The sequence below is a fragment of the Benincasa hispida genome, chromosome 12, assembly GCF_009727055.1.
Source record: "Benincasa hispida cultivar B227 chromosome 12, ASM972705v1, whole genome shotgun sequence".
Lineage (NCBI taxonomy): Eukaryota > Viridiplantae > Streptophyta > Magnoliopsida > Cucurbitales > Cucurbitaceae > Benincasa > Benincasa hispida.
This window is the reverse complement of record NC_052360.1, coordinates 16,494,740-16,514,807: the sequence shown is the minus strand read 5'-3', so window position 1 is coordinate 16,514,807 and position 20,068 is coordinate 16,494,740. Positions and strand designations below refer to the sequence as shown.

At 32.0% G+C, this 20,068-nt stretch overlaps 2 protein-coding genes across 2 annotated transcripts; both read right to left on the bottom strand.

Moving 5' to 3' along the window:
• Positions 1-13,877: 13,877 nt before the first annotated feature.
• On the bottom strand, positions 13,878-14,257 carry LOC120068475 (stress-induced protein KIN2-like). Its single transcript, XM_039020261.1, has 2 exons — positions 14,198-14,257; positions 13,878-14,021 (listed from the first exon to the last, which is right to left on the bottom strand). The coding sequence occupies exons 1-2, from the start codon at positions 14,255-14,257 to the stop codon at positions 13,878-13,880; spliced, it is 204 nt and encodes a 67-aa protein (XP_038876189.1).
• Positions 14,258-17,704: 3,447 nt separating this feature from the next.
• Positions 17,705-18,846, bottom strand: LOC120067875 (ethylene-responsive transcription factor 1A-like). The gene has a single exon (XM_039019486.1). It carries the CDS (start codon positions 18,628-18,630, stop codon positions 17,881-17,883), a length of 750 nt encoding a protein of 249 aa, XP_038875414.1. The 5' UTR covers positions 18,631-18,846; the 3' UTR covers positions 17,705-17,880.
• Between the last annotated feature and the right edge of the window lie 1,222 nt (positions 18,847-20,068).

Below are 20,068 nucleotides of genomic sequence, written 5' to 3'. Positions count from 1 at the left end.
TTCTCAAGCACTTAATGATCGCTTAATGTAAAAATGAAAACGATTTTCATTTTAGCCATCAGTTACCATAACTTATCACAACTTCCCACTAAGTTGGTCATTGGGAGAAAAAACTGGAACCAATTATCCCATAATTGATTTAATTAAAAATATAAATAATATATTCATAACCTATAGTTTTATTATCACATTTCATGCAATATATAAACCATAGTTCTTTTTCTCCTTTATAGCATTTAATAATAGTTCCTCCATTTAATGTATCTAATACATTACGTCAATTATATCTCATATAATTGTTCCAATTTAATTATATCATATATAATCAAATTTCCTCTTGTTAATTTGAACACTTCAAATTAACCCAAAAACTGGTTCTCAACATGAATCCATTGAGCTACCAAGGGGATCTTATGGACCTGTAGCTTGAAGCTCCAACGATATGTCAATAACTGACTAAACTCTTTAATCACGATATCTACCATCCGTTAACTGTTAGCCATTCCACTAAAGACCAACAACTGCACTCTTCGCGCTACAGATATATTTCTGTGTCCATTGGATATAACCAATATACAGTACCATGACCCTTCACAAATCCCTCGTAAGTACAGTTGGGCCAATTTACTATTTTGCCCCTATAATTACATCTAACTTCTTAAGTACCACTGATTTCTCTAATGAACAAAACATCATAGTCCTACTATGAGTAAATCCTTCTCGGGCCAAGAGAAGGTATGGCACCACATTTTTCAAGTCTCGGAATCAGCCCTTAGGGGGGTAATTTATCTACTTACCCCTAAATCAAGGAAGGAGTGAATTCTGTCTTGTAGCTGAGTTCCCAGCTCCCCAATCAGACGAATCCCCAAAGTGGTAGATTTGAGTCAGCGATCTGGCCACTAGCACTCGTACAAATCAAAGGACCACCCTCATAGGCAAGAGTTCCCAACTCACTCAGGATTAAGGTCATGTTACCTATGGTCAGCCTAGTGAAATGAAAGTCTCTATCATGAACGGCGTTATATAACAAGATTAAACATTTCGTGGTCCGGTCTTATACAACTCTTTTGTATAGAGCATTCTCGCTTGCATATCTAATACATGAATGGTTAGGATCAGACCATTTGTAGTACTTTACAACACTTATAACATCTATAAAGCAAGCCACACTCGAAGCTTCAATTGGATAAGGTTTCCCTTCTTTATCCATCTACTACAGACCATTTAGGTTATCACTTAAAGCATAATCTACTTGTATGTCATCACATACATGCTTAAGTTACAACGATAACCAAGGATCTTATTTTATTGGTTTGTGGTTAATGCAACAAAATATCTCATATAGAAAATATTGTCATGAAGAAAATATCTCATATTATTACATCACAAATGTGTGTTCATATACTTGTTTATAAACTACTGGACCCTACGAGATTTTGGGCATCAACCCAACAATGTCATGCTTCATGCAATCTCAATTTATTACTAACATTTATAACAATTATATAATAAAGTAATGAATCAAACTATAGCATACATCCATACACTCATTCATCCATATATAAATGATGCATGGATATGCTATATATGCATACATACATATACCATAACATTTATACTATATGATGCATGTGCATGCTATAAAATTTAAATCATGCATATACATATATTATAACACTTATAATATAAAATGATGAATGAATATAAATGCAACCTATGGTGGGTTTTAAATCTATATGACATACAATGTGATATATAAGAAAAAGCATTCATCATATGTATATTTAAAACTAACAGTTAATGGATCGGGATAAGACATCTAAAAGAAATTTTAAAACTAATTATTACAAGAATAAGAGTTATCTTGTCCGAAACAAGTGAACCAGGCCTTGAACCGCTCAAACCAAATCGTCCATCAACGAACTCTCTGCAGTGATCGTGTAACAAACTTTATAGTTAAAAGCTACATGAACTAGTTGCATGATCTTGTAGCAAAAGCTACACAATCGTTTAGCAAAAACTACACGATCGTTTCGCAAAAGCTATACGTTTGCTACACGATCTTGTAGAAATGTTTTCTTTCTCATCATAGTATTGCTTTAAGTTTTCTCCAAAACTCACCAGGAACAGCACGATGACTCAAAACTTTAAATACAGACTCTATTGTATAATTATGCCTAAAATAGGGGCCTTTACAAATCAATTTGTAAAAGAATAAAGCCTTAAAACTAAGTATCCTATCCCGAAATATCCATCAACAAAACCACTTTCATCACAAAGCCATTCATCACATGAATCGTGAATAGAATGTAGAAAGGAAAACCCCACCAGCTCTATAAATTTTTTTTTAAAAAATGGCATTTGGGAGTTACAACTTGGCTCTGATACCCATTGAAGGAACCAAAATTGAAGAAACCTTGAGCAGAAGCGGGATCATCCCAAATCCCTTTCTTTTAGAGAAAGTAATTTCACATAATAGACAAGTAGATTATGCACTTATGAAATTAATTATAGCATGCTCAAATAAACAAAAATAGTGTTTCAAAAACTCTTATATTTGAAGACAGATCTTCAAGAATCACTCGAACTTGAAACGGGCACAACCACGATGGCGACCTTGGTATTCTTAGGTAAATAACCTAGGAGTGGTAGGCTCTGGCTATTTTAGAATGAGGAAAAGGATTGCGAGAAGAGAAGAGGATGAAGAATGTGATTGTTCTCTAAGAAAATCTCATACACAACGTTTCTGTCTTTTCTCTCCAGACTCCCAAAAACAAAACTAGGAGACTCTCTCCTTTCCCAAGACAAATATCATCCATCACCCACTTATGTGGGTGGAAAGAAAAGAGGAGAAGAGAGTTGTAATTTCCTCACTCATTTAAATTTAAAATAACATTTAATATATATATATGATAACTAACTTATCATATAATATATATATGAAATTATATGTTATATTTTATAACATATAACCTATAATTTTAATATTATATCATATACAATATAACCTATAGTTTCTTTTTCTCTCATATGGAATTTAATATAAATCACATTTATATTAAATTTAACAATTATGAATCCAACTCATATAATTAATATTTGAATTTTATTCAAATATTTATTTTCTCTCACAAATGCTATAATGTATCAAATTCATTATAATAATTATATCATATATAACTAAAATAACTTAATTATAATTAAATCCCTCAATTAATTTGAACAATTCAAATTAATCCAAAAATTGAATCTCATTTAATCCTATTAAGCTACCAAGGGGACCTCATAGACTTGTAGCTTGAAGCTCCAACGAAACATGAATAATTAATCAAACTCTTTAATTAAATTATTCACCATCCGTTAACTGTTGGGCACTCTATTAAAGACCGATAGCTGCACTCTTCGCAGTACAGATATATTTCTCTGTCCATTGGATATAACCAATCAACAGTACGATGACCCTTTACAAATTGCTCGTAAGTACAGCTGGGTCAAAATCACCATTTTTTTCCTGTAGTTACGTCTAACTCCTTAAGTACCACTGATCCTTCTAATGAATAATAGATCATAGTCCAACTATGACTAAACTTCTCTCAGGCCAGGAGAAGGTGTGCCGCCACATAGTTCAAGCCCCGGAATCAATCCTTAATGGAGCAATTTATCTACTTACTCCATCCTCGGGGAAGGTGTGAATTCCTTCTTGTGTAGTTGTGTTCCCAGTTCCCCAATCAGACGAATCCCCACAATGGTAGGCTTATTGAGTCGATGATCTGGCCACTCTTACCCATACAAATCAAAGGACGGCCTTCAAATGCAGGAGTTCACAACTTACTTAGGATTCAGATCATGTTACTTATGGTTATCCTGGTGAAATGTAAGTCTCTATTATGAACGATATTATATAATAAGACTATAAATTTCATGGTCCGGTCTTATACAAACTTCTTTATATAGAATATCCCCGCTCACATGTCTATACATGAATGATCAAGATAAGATCATTTGTAGTACTTTATAACAATTGCAATACCTACAAAATGGGTCATATTCGTAGTGTTACCAAGATAAGGTACTCAGCCTTATCCATCTACTACAGACCTTTAGGTTGTCACTTAAACATGATCCACTCATATGTCTCTCCATATATGTCTAAGCTACAAGATAACCTTGGATGTTAGTTTATTGGTTTGTGGTTAATGCAACTAAAATATGAAATAAAATATCGGATATTTTATTCAATAAACAATGAGATTGTACAAAAGATTTATAAACCATAGGACCCTATGAGATTTACAGCATCAACTCCAACAATCCCAGCATTGCAACTCCATGGGTTTGAACAATAGCAGTGTTGCAACGCTCTAAGGTCAACGTTGCAATACTTCCTGGACAGAAGCTAATCTTCAATTTTCTGTTATGGAGCTTGCCTGCTTCAATCTTCAATTACAGCCTAATTTGGACTCTACTGACTCTAATAAAATTATAGACTCTAGAGCACACATGTGAGCTCATAAAAAAAAAAAAAAAGCGAATTACAAATTAAACTTCATAATTAAAGCAAAATCTAATGCCAAAGTTGAACTTCTACCATTTGAACTTCTACGATATTAGTCATAGAAACATGCAATCTTAGAAATTCACCCACTAAGCTCAAATTAACGATAATTGAGTGCTTAAATCTTGCTCTAATACCAATTGATAGAGTAAACTAACATGCAGCAGAAAAATTAGAATCAATAAGTACTCTAATTACACTTAATTTGAGTTTAAAACATGAATTGAAACAAAATTTCAAAGTGAAGGGTTTCAAGAACTATAACCTTTGATGAATCTCAACAATACCAGCTTCTCTCCATGAATTAGAACTTCAAATTAGCTAAAGACCACCATAGAGACCTTCTCTACCATTCTCTAACTAAAATTGAGAGGTGGAATCTCTGAATTGAAGTGAATTTGATAAAGAGGGAAGAAAGTTTGGAGAGATGAATTTTTTAGTAGAGTTTCAGTAAGAACTCAACTTGCATGGCTGGAAATTTGAAGTCAATACTTCAATATATACATTAAGACCATGCATATCTTATTAAAACAACTGATGTCACTTGGCTTGAGATAGATTTTGGATGGGAAAAGGATTTTCCCACTTTCTACTTTGAGAACAATTTTAATCAATATTCATTTGATTAATTTAAAACTTAATTAAAACTAATTTTCAAAAATTCAACTTTTTAATTTAAGTTTTTAATTTTGAATTTCAAAAAATCCAAAAACCAATTAATCAAATTGCCAATTTTGAACAAATTTCAAAATTGAATAGAATTGGATAATTAATTAAACTAATTTAATTAATTTAATTTAATATCAAATATTAAATATTATATTTCACCTCGTCAAATATTTAAATCATTATTTAAATATTTTTTAACTCTCTAATTTCGTTTAATTTCAACAAAATTAAAGGTTTTAATTGTATCAAATACAATTATTGAAAACCCTGATTGAATTTGAACACTTCAAATTCAAAACTCTAATATCGAATCTTAACATTTCAAATCCACTCAATTCACTAATCCAAGATATATTTTACGAGTTAGTAGAGAGACCTTATGGACCTATAGATCATGAGCTTCAATTATTTGAGATTAATTGGCTAAACTCTTTAGATCGAAATAATCAATTTTCGTTAACTACCGAAACATACCACTATAGCTCGATGGTTGCATTCTCCTCATTGTAGATATATTTTTGTCCATTTTAACCATAATCAACAAGTCTATCCTTCACAGGTCGTTCGTATTTACAACTAGGTCAAAATTACCGTTTTACCCCTATAAATACGTCTTGCTCCTTAAGCTCCCACTGATCCTCTATGAAAAATTGGTTTATAGTCCAACTTATAAACCATTACCCTCCTAACCGTGGGAGGGTGGGGCCCCATTGTTCAAGACTAGGAATCAGCACTTAAGAGAACAAGCTATCCGCTAACCCTAAATCGGGTAGGAGTGAGTTCCATCTTGCAGAACTATGTCCCCAGCTATTTATCCGGTCTTATCCTCAAAATGGGAGGCTTATTGAACAGTATTGTTGGACTACTCTCACCTATGCATATCAAAGGATAATCCCAAATAAATAGGAGTTCATAGTTAGCTCAGAATTAAGATCGAGTTACTCTAGGTCATTGGATTTGAAATAGTCAGTTTCAACAGTAAACGGTCGTTATAAAGAAAAGTGACTATTTTGAGGTTTGGTCTGATGCAAACTCATTGCATAAGATGCCTCCACTCACATGTCTCCACATGAATGATTTTGGGTTCACATATTTGTATCGGTATACAAAATGGGTTGCATCCAATAGTGTCACCAGGATGAGGTACCCAATCTCATCCATATACTTATAGACCATTTTGGCTATATACTAAAACTTGATCCTCTTTTATGTCGCCACATAAAGTTAAAGTATTCATATTATAGCTATGGATTCGTTTATTGGATTTTTATAACAGAATGCAATATCAGTAACAGATTATTGAATAAAATACTCAATAAATAATACTTTTATTGATAAATAGAATAGTTTAACAATATTTACGAACGGCGAGTTTTAGGATATTACCAACGTGACCTATATATATTAAATCCAAAATAAAAAATTCTTATGTGCTTTTGAACTTGAGAGTTTATTGATCACAAAATTGAATGTTTGTATACTTCACAAACAATCTTTTTAGTTAAACATTATATTAGACAACTTAACAATAATCATTCACATTTTACAATTAGCATTTCTCAGGGAAAAACAATTTATATCCTTAAACTTTGTTGTTGAATTAATTACAATTCTCAACTAATAGCTGTATCAATTAAAATCTTAAATTTATTTTCACAAGCAAATCTTAAATTAGTAATCATCTCAAAATTATAATAAAGTAACAAGAAAAACAACTTGTAATTCTTTCTAAATAAATAGAGATAAAAATAGAGGATGAAAAAAATATATAAGCAGTCAAAATTAAAGGAATGTTGATGAACACAATGATACTAACAAGTAGACCAACATAGAGAGAAATAAAGAAAGAAATAACACACAATATGTTAATCCAATTTGGTATGACTTTACCTACATCTAGGGGGCTCAGGGCCCAATTGAAAAGAAGATATTAATATTCAAAAGGTCTACAAAAAGGACTACTTATCTGATAGAACTACTATCATGTAATACACTAAATCATAGATAGGTATTTTGTTTATTTTCCCCATAAACTTGACGTTACCCATCTCACGATCTTCTAATAACTCAGGTTCCCCCTCAATTCGAAGCTTTTAGCTTGTTCGATCTTGCACGTTTAGGCTTTCTCTAAACTCAATGCTTCTTTTCAAGAACCACACACATTGTGTAAATCCAACAGTACTACGTTCTTATTCTTTTTGCAATAGCCGCACAAGGAGAGCAACGTCTATCATAAAAAAAAAAAAACCTACTTTTAATTTGTTTAATACTTCCTTTTATAATAACGTCTAAAAAGGAAGGGATAGACAAGGTAACCAATATCAATACCAAAAAGGTAAGCAGAAGGAACATTCCAAAACAAAATCAATCAGTCCAAACTGAAATCAACTAGAAAAGATCCAACATTCAAAGAAAAGAAAATTTACATGCCAATTAAACAATAACGGAGGAAAATGAAAAAAAAAAAAAAAAAGATTAAAAATTGATCATATTAAAGAAAGTTGCTACTACCCCTCTAGCATTCTCTCTAACATTACGTTAATTCCTACATTTAATGAAGCCTTACACACGTATGAGAGTTATACATTAATATTATAAAATGAAATCCTAAATGAGGGTTATGATTCACTTATGAAAGGTTAAGCATCTAGAAATAGTACGAAAGGAAGCGATGATAGCTCGAGACCATTAAGCGTAATCTTGTTAGCCAATTAAAGGACTACCTTTCTTGGACTGTGAGCTACGACACAAAGCATAGCGAGAGACAAGAAATGTGATTCAACTTCTTCTTAACTGCTTGATTGAGAAGTCTTGCATAAGTCAAAGACTTGAATGAAGCGGCCTGGCTTAAAGTCTTACTTGTTTTTGCTTTTCTTCTTTTGTCCTCAAAATAGTGAAGGATACTCCATTAGAAATGAAAAAGGGGTTGAAGGGATCTGTATATGTCGTTCAGGTCGACCAGAAGGCACGAAAATAGCTACAATTGATGGGAGAAAATAGGGGAAAACATCAAGTAATGTATTTAATCAGAAAATTGATTATTGATACAATTTATTTCTTAAAAGTTTTAATTAATTTAGCCAATAACATTTATGGCAAACCAACGACAATTAAACTAGTTAAGACATATATATCATCTACCAAGAGGTTAGAAGCTAAAATTTTGTCACACTCACATATTCTTGAGCAAAAAAATTAAATAAATTAATTAAAATCTATAAAGGTTAGGGGTATAAATTGATTTCTTTTCCATTTTCTATTATGATTTAGTATTGTAACGTTGAGTATTACCAATAAGAATATTTTTGTAATCTAATATTATTATTGTTTGTTGTTCAAATATGATTTTGGTCCTTGTACTTTGAGATTTATTCAATTTTAGTTTATATGCTTTCAAATATCTAATTTTAGTTCATGTAGGTACTTCCGGTAAATTTTAAATTTTGTCCTCCAAAATTAATTGCAATCGAAATTGGTTAAATAATAATAATAATTTTCATTCGAGATAATACACAACGTGAATATGTTTGTTTAATTTCCAAAAATTTTATTGGGATTGATATCTTAAATCCAGTGTATCTCATAGTTTGCAGTTTTGCTAACACAAATTATTTATCTAATAAAATCAGAGGTATTCTATTTGACATTTAGACATCAATAATTCAATCCAATCAAGGTTAATGATGTCACTTGAATAGTATGTGGTTGACATTCAAGTGGTTCATGTTCAAGTAATAATCTAAAAGGCCTATAGTAAATGGATGAAGGTTAGGTGTCTTATCTTGGTAACACTGCGGATATGACAGACTTTGTAATTGTTACATGAGATGTAAGTGTTATAAAAAATATGAACCATATTGTTCATGTAAAGACATATGAGTGAGGGTATCTTGTATAAAGGAGTTCATATGTAGACCGGACCGCCAAATAATTAGTTTCTCTTTATAACACCTTTACTTGAAAAAACTAATATTTTACTAGGATGGCTATATGAGACTTGACCTTAATCTTGAGTAAGTTGTGAACTCCTGTTTATGATGGTAATCCTTTAATCTGTATAGGTGCGAGTGGTCATGATAGCCGACTCAACAAGTCCACTATTATGGGGATTTTTCTGATTAGGAAGTTGGGAACACAACTATATAAGATGAAATTCACTCATTCCCATTCCTTGGGAAAGTAGATAAATTACTCCCTCAATAGTTGGTTCCGGGTCTTGAACAATGAGGCCTCGGCCTCTCACTGGCTCGAGAGATGTTAGTTTATAGTTGGACTATAAACTATTTGTTAATTAGAGGAATCAGTGGTACTTAAAAAGTTGGATGTAACTACAGAGGTAAACGGTATTTTGACCAAGCTGTAGTTATGAGCACTTGTAAAGGGTTATAACTCTGTTGATTGGTTATATCCATGGACACAGAAATATATCTATAGTGCGAAGAGTGTAGTTATCAGTCTTTAGTGGAGTGATCAGTAATTAATGAATGTTGATTAATTGCGTTAACGAAATTTAATTAATTAATCTCACATCAATGGCACTTCTAATTTGTAGGTCTATAAGGTCCCCTTGTTAGCTGACTAAAGGATAGTAATGAGAAATGATTTAAATTATTCAAATCAAATGAGGAAATTTTATATTAATGAGATTAATATATAATGATTAATTTTAGATATGATCTATAATCCAAATTATGTAAGAGAGATATATTTGAATAAGATTCAAATATTAGATTAATATGAATTGGATTCATAAGGAGATGTATAGATATAAAAATTTGATATTTATATGTTAATTAACTTCATATTAAATATGATTTAATATAGTTATTTAATTGATTAATTAATGGTTAATTAATTGATTAAGAAATTATGAAGATTGGAGGTTAGTATAAATATATGATATTTATGATAATTAATTAAATGTATATATATATTAAATAGGATTTAATATATAGTCATTTAATTAATGTGTTAATTAACTAAATAATGATTGTTTAATTAATTAGCACTAAGGGTATGAAGGGAAATAATCGGGGAAAGAGTGAATTCTGTCTTGTGTAGCCGAGTTCTCATCTCACTAATCAGACGAATCTCCAAAGTGGTAGGTTTGAGTCGACAATCTGGCCACTCACACCCATGCAAATCAAAGAACTGCCCTCATAAGCAGGAATTCTCGACTCACTCAAGATTAAGTCATATTACCTATGATTATTCTAGTGAAATGAATGTCTTTGTCATGAATGACATTATATAAGGAGACTAAACATTTCGTGGTCCGGTCTTATACAAACTCTTTTGTATAGGACATCCTTGCTCGCATGTCTCCATATGAATGATCAAAATTAGACCATTTGTAGCACTTTACAATACTTGTAACATCTACAAAGCGGGTCGTATCCATAGTATCACCAGGATAAGGTTTCCCTCCTTTATCCATATACTACAGACCATTTAGGTTATCACTTAAAGAATGATTCACTTGTATGTCTCTACATACATGCTTAAGTTACAATGATAACCAGGAACCTTAGTTTATTGGTTTGTGGTTAATGCAACTAAAATATCCTATATTTTATAGACATCAGTGAAGAAAATATCTTATATTATTACATCACAAGTGTTTGTTCATACATGTGTTTACAAACTACAGGACCATACGAGATTTAGGGCATCAACCCCAACAAAACCGTCATATTAGATGATAAGGTTGAGGATCCATCGTCTTACAAAAAGGCAATGGTTGATGTTGATAAAGATGAATTGATCAAAGCCATGGATCAAGAAATGGAGTCTATGCACTCCAATTCTGTCTAGGAACTTGTAAATCAACCTGATGGAGTAAAACCGTTCGGAAATGGGTCTATAAGAGCAAAGTGGGTGTAGATGGAAATGTACAAACCTTTAAGGCTAGACTAGTAGTAAAGGGTAATACCCAGGTTGAGGGAGTCGACTATGAAGAAACTTTCTCACCTGTTGCTATGATTAAGTCTATCTGGATTCTCTTATCCATTGCCACATATTATGACTATGAGATAAGACAAATTGATGTTAAGACTACCCTTTTGAATGGTAATCTTTATGAAACCATCTACGCCCAACCAGAGTGATTCATTGAACAAGGTCAAGAGCAAAATGTTTGCAAGCTTAATCGGTCCATTTATGGATTGAAACAAGCATCTCGATCTTGGAATATAAGGTTTATACTACAACCAAATCTTATGACTTTAATCAAAATGTTGATGAGCCTTCTACTTACAAAAAGATCATCAACAATACATTAGTTTTTCTTTTGCTGTATGTGGACGATATCCTACTCATTGGAAATGATGTAGGTTACCTGACTACCATTAAAGAATGGCTAGCTGCTCAATTTCAAATGAAAGATTTGGGTGAAGAACAATTTGTTCTAGGGATCCAAATTATAAAGGATCGAAAGAACAAATCACTAGTCTTGTCTCATGCATCCTATATTGACAAAGTATTTGTCAGATATTGATGCAAAATTCAATAAGGGTCTAGGTCTGGAATTATCTTGTCTAAGGAACAGTATCGTAAGAAACCTCAAGAGATTGAGGAGATGAGACGGATTCCCTATGCATATGCAGTGGGTAGCCTAATGTATGCCATGTTGTATACTAAACCTGACAACTGTTATTTGTGGGAGTAGTTAGTATATCAATCCAATCTAATATTTGATCACTAGACAGTAATTAAAGTTATTCTCAAGTATCTTAGGAGAACGGAAAACTATATGCTCGTGTATGGGGCTAAGGATTTTATCCTTACAGAATATACTGACTCTAATTTTTAAACTGATAAGGATTCAAGGAAATATACATAAGGATCAATGTTCACTCTAAATGGATGAGCTATAGCATGGTGCAGCATTAAGCAAGGTTGTACTGTGGATTCCACAATGAATGTTGAATATGTAGCTGCATGCGAAGCTACTAAAGAAGCCATCTGGCTCAGAAAATTTCTCACAGATTTGGAAGTTGTGCTAAATATATCCTTGCCCATCACACTTTATTGTGATAACAGTGGTATTGTGGCAAACTCCAAAGAGCCTGTAGCCACAAACGTGGAAAGCATATAGAGTGCAAGTATTATCTTATTAGAGAGACTGTGCAATGGGGAGATGTGATTGTCACAAAGATCATCTTAAAGCACAATATTGCTGATCTATTTACAAAGGCTCTCACGGCTAAAGTATTTAAGGGTCACCTAGAGGCTCTAGGTCTACGAGATATGAGTCATCTAAGCTAGGGCGAGTATGAGATCTTATTGGGTATATTGTATGCCCTAGTTTATTGTATTGCATATTGATACTTTACTTTCCCATTCATCTTTCATTGTATATTGATACATTCTCACTAGCTTTGGATAAGTAGAAAATTGTTAGGATTGATGTCCTAAATCTAGTGTATCTCGTGGTTTATAGTTTTTTTAGACACAAACTATTTATCTAATAAAATTAGAGGTATTTTATTTGACATTTAGACAGCATTAACTCAATCTAATAAACTAAGATTCAAGGTTATATGATGTTACTTGAACAATATGTGGTTGACATATAGGTGGTTCATATTCAATTAATAACCTAAAAGGTCTACAATAAATGGATGAAGATTGGGTGCCTTATTCTGGTAACACTATGGATACGACCGACTTTGTAATTGTTACATGAGATATAAGCGTTATAAACAATATGAACCATATTGTTCATGTAAAGACATGTGAGTAGGGGTATCCTGTATCCTTTATACATAAACCAGACTAGAGAATAATTAGTTTCTCTTTATAACTGAAGGAACCTGTGAAAGCCCTGAGCGGAAACGTGGGGATCGATCCTAATTTTATTTTCACAAAATTCCAATTTTACAATAAGCAGAATATGCATAATCACAAATTTACAGTATGCATTAATAAGAAAGGAAAAGGAAGAATAGGGTTTAGAAACCCTTACCTTTAAAGAACAATTTCTTTACGTAATTTTCTTTCCTCTAAAAGTGGTCATGTATTGCCACGAACTCGAAACCTTCGATCCAAGATGGCCACTACCAATTGGAGCCTTCTGTATTCTCTAGAATGAGAATCCAAGGAGTTGGGGCTGTTGGAATTTTGGGAGAGATGGAGATTAATATTTTAGAGAGAAAAAATATGGGAGAAAATTACATAGTCTTGAAGTGATCGTCCAAATAAACTCTACGAAATTAGCTATCTTTCAGTGCACCATGGAGGATTTCCTTTTTTATAAAAAACAGATCTATATTTAATTGTTAATTAGTTAAGATTTTTCTAATTAAATTTACATAAGTTAAACTATTGACCCATTTGATTAACATAACTCAATTCGTTAAAACATATATAGTACTATTAATCCATAGAAGCTAGATGTCTTCATTTCAAGCTTTGATTAACTTTGATTATAAGAGAGGCACAATGTTATGGCCATACATCCAATTAACCTCGCTTATCCTTATAGGGAGAAAAGGCTCAAGAACTCCATAACTTTTTTCTTTTTCTCACATGAAAGGAAGATAAGTCCTTATACATGAGAGCTTTAACCCAAGACAAAACAAAAATGAAGAAAGCCACCCAGAGAAAGAAAAAAAAAAAAAAAAAAAAAAGTCAAGTGAAAAATCGAAAAGTTTCATTTATTCATCCCCGTGGCATCCTTGACAGCATTAGTTGCATCCTGTGCCTTAGCCTTTATTTGTTGTCCTGCCTCTTGCACTGACTCCTTGACTGATTGGGCCGCATCACCTGCCTTGTCCATTAGATTGCTTGCCTTCTCCTACATAATCACACAAATCAATGTATTACCAATTCACTCCTTAATATAATTAATCTTGGAAGACAAAATAAATATCAAGCACTTTTCAAGAAGATCATCACATTGTATTATCCAATCCAAACCACTATTCCATTAAAATAATATAACCTTTTAAAATTAAACCATTCAAAATCAACCTGTGCTTGGCCTTTCGTTTCTCCAATATGGTAGCTCATCTTTTGAGAATTGTCTGCCATTTTTTTTTCTATAGAGATTCAAAAAACACACAAAGATCTCAGAATATGCCAGATTATTTATTTATTGTTGATTAAGAACTCAGGCTTGTGATTTATATATAGTAGGTTCGGTTCTAAACATTGCTGGACATGTGGCAGTGCAACAAGCAGGTGTCATTGATTGCAGCTTGTGATTTGAGAGGTGACACTTGTAGTGTTGTCCTTGGAATGTTCTATTTAGGAGCCAATAGACTAGGTTAATTTAAAACAGTTCAGAAACATTTCAAATCCACCACATGTGTATATTTGGATATATATTTGAAATTCAAATGGTAGGAAAATTCAAACCTGTTATGAAATCGACAATTAAAGAACACAAAAAATATATAGAGATAGAGAAGATCGACACACAAATATACGTAGTCCATTAACGATGTGTTAGCTACGTCCACGGGCAGAGGGAGAACAGTATTATTAGGGAGAATATTTTCAGAAAATTACATCAAAACGGTGCCTCTAGGATTAGAGAGTTTATATAGCACACTACTCTAAACCCTAAGTCAGCGAGACCCCCATACTTAGTTGTTCGAAGTGCCAACAAACAAATTCAAGATATTCCAATAAAATCTTTGGTCGATTTGGTTGGTAGCACATATATATTTTGTTACTGTCTTAATCTATATTTTAGAATTGCTCCATATTGCGTACGCTTAGTTTTGGAGTTATTATGATTGAGCCACCCAAAAAGAATATGCATCTTATTATATAAGTAGCAATTAACAATTCTTTAAAATCTTGTTTAATCATACGTTCATATCTTTAGAGTTCCTCTCATTCAAATATGATCTTGGTTCATTCATCTATCCATTTCAAGTCTTACATGCTTTCTCAAACAAGAATACTTCTTTTCTCACATCCATCATGCTTTCTCATAAACTTATTGAAAACACATAATAACTGTTTTTCTTTTCTTTCTTTGTTTTTACCAATGTTAAACCTTATGCAATTAAATAAAATTGATTTTTATTGTTTTAAAATTATGTTTAGACTAACTTTGGACTATCGATCATGAATAAAAATAATATTTTAGAATTAATGCATTTTGATCCTAAAGAAATAACATAAATTGATGAACATTTATGAAACTTTTTTTCCAATACAATAATTTTAGAGATGTAGGATCAAATTTTCAACCTTAGTAATGTCATGTCAATTATCATTTTATAAACATTCTTAATTATAAAAAACTGTTACCAGAGTTAGATATTCTAATTAGCAACTACGTAAAATAGAACCTAATTTTGCTAATAATAATCCTAAAAAGAATTTTGGAAACTAGAGAACATAAATAAAACATCATCGTTTTTTTTCTTTTTTGAAACATCATGATGCATGCCCTTTCTTTAATCGGATTAAAACATAATGTCGCAAAATGTGGTTATAAAGATAGTTTTTCAACGCGATGGAATCCAATATTTGTTGTAGTGAAGTTAGTTCTAGAATCTTAATAAGCATATGGTTATATTAAAAGATAAGATATTTATTTGTAATAAACGACAATCATTTAGAAATTCCATGCTCTCATGTTATAGCAGTTAGTTTGTTTATATTGGTGCACCTAAATCAAAGATTACTACATATGGTCATGGATTTGATACAAATTGGCATTCTTCATTCATGTTTGTTTATATAATGGACTTCTTTTAATTTTGTTCTTCATTTAACCATTGACTGGTAGGAATTTTAATGATTTATGGTACAAACTAATTATATATGTATCTATATGGTCTTGCACATGTGAATATTATTTTGTGACTAAGTCAGTGGGCTCACTTTACAATGGACTTGGTGGATATATATGTAATAGATTTCTAACTTTAGGGATTCTATTGAAAAAAATTTGTTATATTCATATTGGACTTTATATGTTATAATTAATTAGGTGATGAAAATTGAGGCATCATTTTTCTTTGAAGTTGAAGACTTTTATATTATGGATTGTATTTTACAAATATGCAGTTTGAGCCTTTTTGTGCTAATATTTTGTAATGAAGTTGTTGAATGGATCTCGTTTTCTGAGTGTGGACTTTATGTACATTTATAGATTAATAATTATTATGAGATCGAAAAATAAAGAATATAGAAAAAATGTAAAAATAGATAATCGACACATAAATTTACAAAATAATAGGCACCTGTAGGGTTTAGAGAGTTTATATCGTGTATTTCTCTAAATCCTAGCTAAAATCATAAACATAAATAACAGTGAGATCCCAACTTGATCGTTCGAAGCGGATAACAAATTCAAGACATTCCAATTTTAATTGGATGAAAATTCTAATAGTTTATGATGAATGAACTCTTCTATCAATTTTGTGAAGAAGTTAGAGTTTTATCCTACAATATAGTTTTGGAAAGAAAATATAATCTTTTTAGCCTCTAAGGCTTTGATCATATAGGTCTGCCCTTTTTTAGATAAAATATAGTTTATATTTGGTCTTTAGATTTGATATATTCTACACTTTTATTCATAAGGATTGTTAGTTTAATTTTCATTTGGTTCTTAAGTTTCAAAATGGTACATTTTTACCGTTGAACTCTGACTTTAAATTCCATTTGATCCTTATATTTCGATACTTTACCATTTACCATTAAATTTTTATCAATAATCACTTTTGATTTTTGGTGTTAACTTTCAATTAGTTCATTTTAAATAATTATAATGTGAAAGTTTTGTTTTATTTATTAGTTTTAGTTGTGACCGGAAATTCGTGAAACTATCTTAACCATAATCAATTTAATTTATTATAAATTAATTAATATATATTTAAACCAAAGATTGGGAGGGAGTATTAGTAAAAATTAAGGGTAAAAATGTAAATTTTGTATTCTAAGATCAAATAAAAACAATTTATAAAAATCAATGATAAAGCATTTTGAAACGTAAAAACTAAATGAAAACGAAACACCAGACTTAGTAGAAGTGTAACATTTTGCAACCTAGCTTAAAAAGATATTTTTCGTGACAAGCTCGACTTCAAGAGGAGTATATAAATGAACGGATCACATTCAAATGAGAAGAATCATGAGAATATGAAAGTGTGACTATGAAAAAGTTAAAAAAAAAAATAAAAAAAAATTGAAAGTTCTACCTATACTAACAAAGTGCATCTTCTTTTTTGATGACTTAATCGCATAGCAATTTCGAAATTAAGTATGTTTAGCTTGTAACTTGAAGCCATTCTATATTGAATGATTTCCTAAAAATTTTTCTAAAAAGCAATCCTGATCCAAACTTTCGGCTTAGGAAGTAGATTTTTCCATAGTTCCCATAAGTTCTACTATATGACTTTTTATGTGAATTTAAGGATTTATATTCATAATGTATTTCAAGGTGCCATTGATTGCAAATATGGCTTTAAGAAACCTTTCTAGAGAAATTTTAGTTTTGATAAGTAAAGTCACTTATTTTGGGTCTTTTGAAATTTCAACTGTTAATTAACTTCAAATATTAATATTGACAAATTATATATCAACAAATCCAAGCAAAACCAAAAACAACATCCCCTCTTCACAATATCTTTCTAAAACTTTTTTCATTAAAAAAATAAATAAAAGAGCTTTTTGTATTTATTGGCTAAATGTTAGCATTGGCTAACAAACAGCTGCCCTCCATTTGTAAAGCTTGCCACTTGTTGCTCCCTTGGTACTCCTCCACTTTCTACGGCGGAGCCAACTTTCTTCCGCCGCTTCGGCGACGATGAAACCTCTGGCGATGATCGCTTCGACGTGACCCGAACCGGTTCGGGCTCGCCGGAGTTGACACGGAGGGGGAAATTGAGCAGAGCCCTTGATCCTCGCATTCGGTAAGCCGCCCGATCATAAGCTAACGCCGCATCCTCCGCCGTCTCGTACGTTCCAAGCCAAACCCTAGCACCATTTTTCGCCGGGTCTCGAATCTCCGCTGCGAATTTCCCCCACGGCCGTTGCCGTACTCCTCTATAATGCTTTCCCTTCTCCGGTACCACCGCCGGCTTCACCGCCATATTCGGTAGCACCACTGGAAAACTCACCGGAAGCAGCTCCGACTCTGATTTCACCGTGGAAAACCCGAAATCGCAGCTTCCAAGCGACGGAACCCATCCAGCACTGACAGCATCCCGGAGAACGGCGGCAAGCATCATATCTTCAGAATCGTCGACCTTGAGAGGCAAATCACCCCAATTGTCTTCAAGGCATGGAATTAAGCTACTGAAACTACCACTCCGACTGAAAACGGGAGTGGGTCTGCCGCCGGGAGCGGCGGCGGCGGCGGAAATCTCCGATTCGCCCAATAAATGGCGGCGAATTGGGTCAAGGAAACCAAAATCGGACTCTGTAGTGTTCTGGTACATAATTCCCCTGAATCTTCAAAACCCAGATTCAAATTTGGATTTCACAGTAAAATTTAGAGAGAGAGAGAAAAGATGAGAAATTTATTGGAGTTTGATGGATTGAAGAGGTTTTATATAGGTGGAAGAGAAATATGCACATGGGATTTGAAACTTTGAAATTGAAAATTAAAAAGAGCAGTCTTTTTTTTCTTTCTTTTTCTCTCTCCCTCAAGATTATTTTAATTTTTGGTTGAAAATTCTAAAGATTTTATTTAATTTTGGGTGATTGGTTTCTGAGAAAGTTCTTTACAACTAGGGGAAGGCAACTTTGGTGATAGAAAGTGGATGACAGGTATTTGAAATGCATCGTTGTTAAAAAGTTTAATATGAAATGACGGCATTGCCCTTAAGCCAATTTTTTATTTCCTTTTTAGGAATGTTTGTCTATTATTATTATTATTATTATTTTAGCTTCCTTTTGTTTGTTCTTTATGTAGATGGTTTGGGTTCTTCTTTCTTTCCTTCGTTTTTTTTTAATAGTGCTTTTGAAATGGCATGATATGGCCCCTTTTAATTGAACCATTCAAGTTGGATTATAAAAGTACAAAAGATGGAGAGAAAGTGATTGCAAATAGTATATATCACTACAATAAAGTTGGTCTATTTAGATCATATTTTATCGAATATTATTAAAAATTTTAAAAATATATATATATATTTATCGGAAGTTTTAGAAAGTCTTTGAAAAATACAAGTTACAAAAAATATTTGAAAAAAATATATATTTATTGAAGGTACTAGAAAAACTTTTGAAAACTATTTCATTTTATCAAAGTTTTATATTAAAAAGAAAAAAAAACTTTGGAAAAGAAGGTACATCTTCAAAAGAATATCTTCATTTTGTCGAAGGTTATGAAAAACCTTCGAAAAATATATCTATTTTATTGAAGGTTATGAAAATCTTTTGAAAAATATATATATTTATCGAAGGTATTGAGAAAACGGGAAAATTAAAAGGATATTGTCCTTTTAGAAACTATTTAGGAAAATATTGTTGCTTTCAAACTATTTGTAAATATATATATATATATATATATTTTTAAATAAGTCGAGGGTTTAAAATTGGACCAAGGTAGGTCGAATTTTGAACCCTTGACCTTGCCCTTGCCCTTTCGCTTTTCCAAGGTTTCCATTATTATTTTAACAGAGAGCGAGATTATGAGAGAGATTATGAGAGAGAGCGGGATTTTGAGAGAGAGCGAGATTTTGAGAGGTTTCCATAATTTTCAGAGAGATAGAAGGATTTTGATAGAGAGTGAGAGTACACTCCAATTTTTGGGTCATCTGTACAAATGTCCCTTTTTTTTCTTTTTTAATTATTACACATTGACCTTCTTCTTTCTTTCTTCCTTACTTTTTTTTTTTAATTTTCTATTTTATAAAAACAATTTCTAAAAAT

Excerpts from the sequence above, each read along its gene's own strand:
- LOC120068475 (XM_039020261.1), bottom strand. The coding sequence starts at position 14,257 with ATGGCAGACAATTCTCAAAAGATGAGCTACCATATTGGAGAAACGAAA. Across the intron at positions 14,022-14,197 it reads AAACGAAAGGCCAAGCACAG|GAGAAGGCAAGCAATCTAAT; the intron begins GTTGATTTTGAA and ends GTGATTATGTAG.
- LOC120067875 (XM_039019486.1), bottom strand. The coding sequence starts at position 18,630 with ATGTACCAGAACACTACAGAGTCCGATTTTGGTTTCCTTGACCCAATT.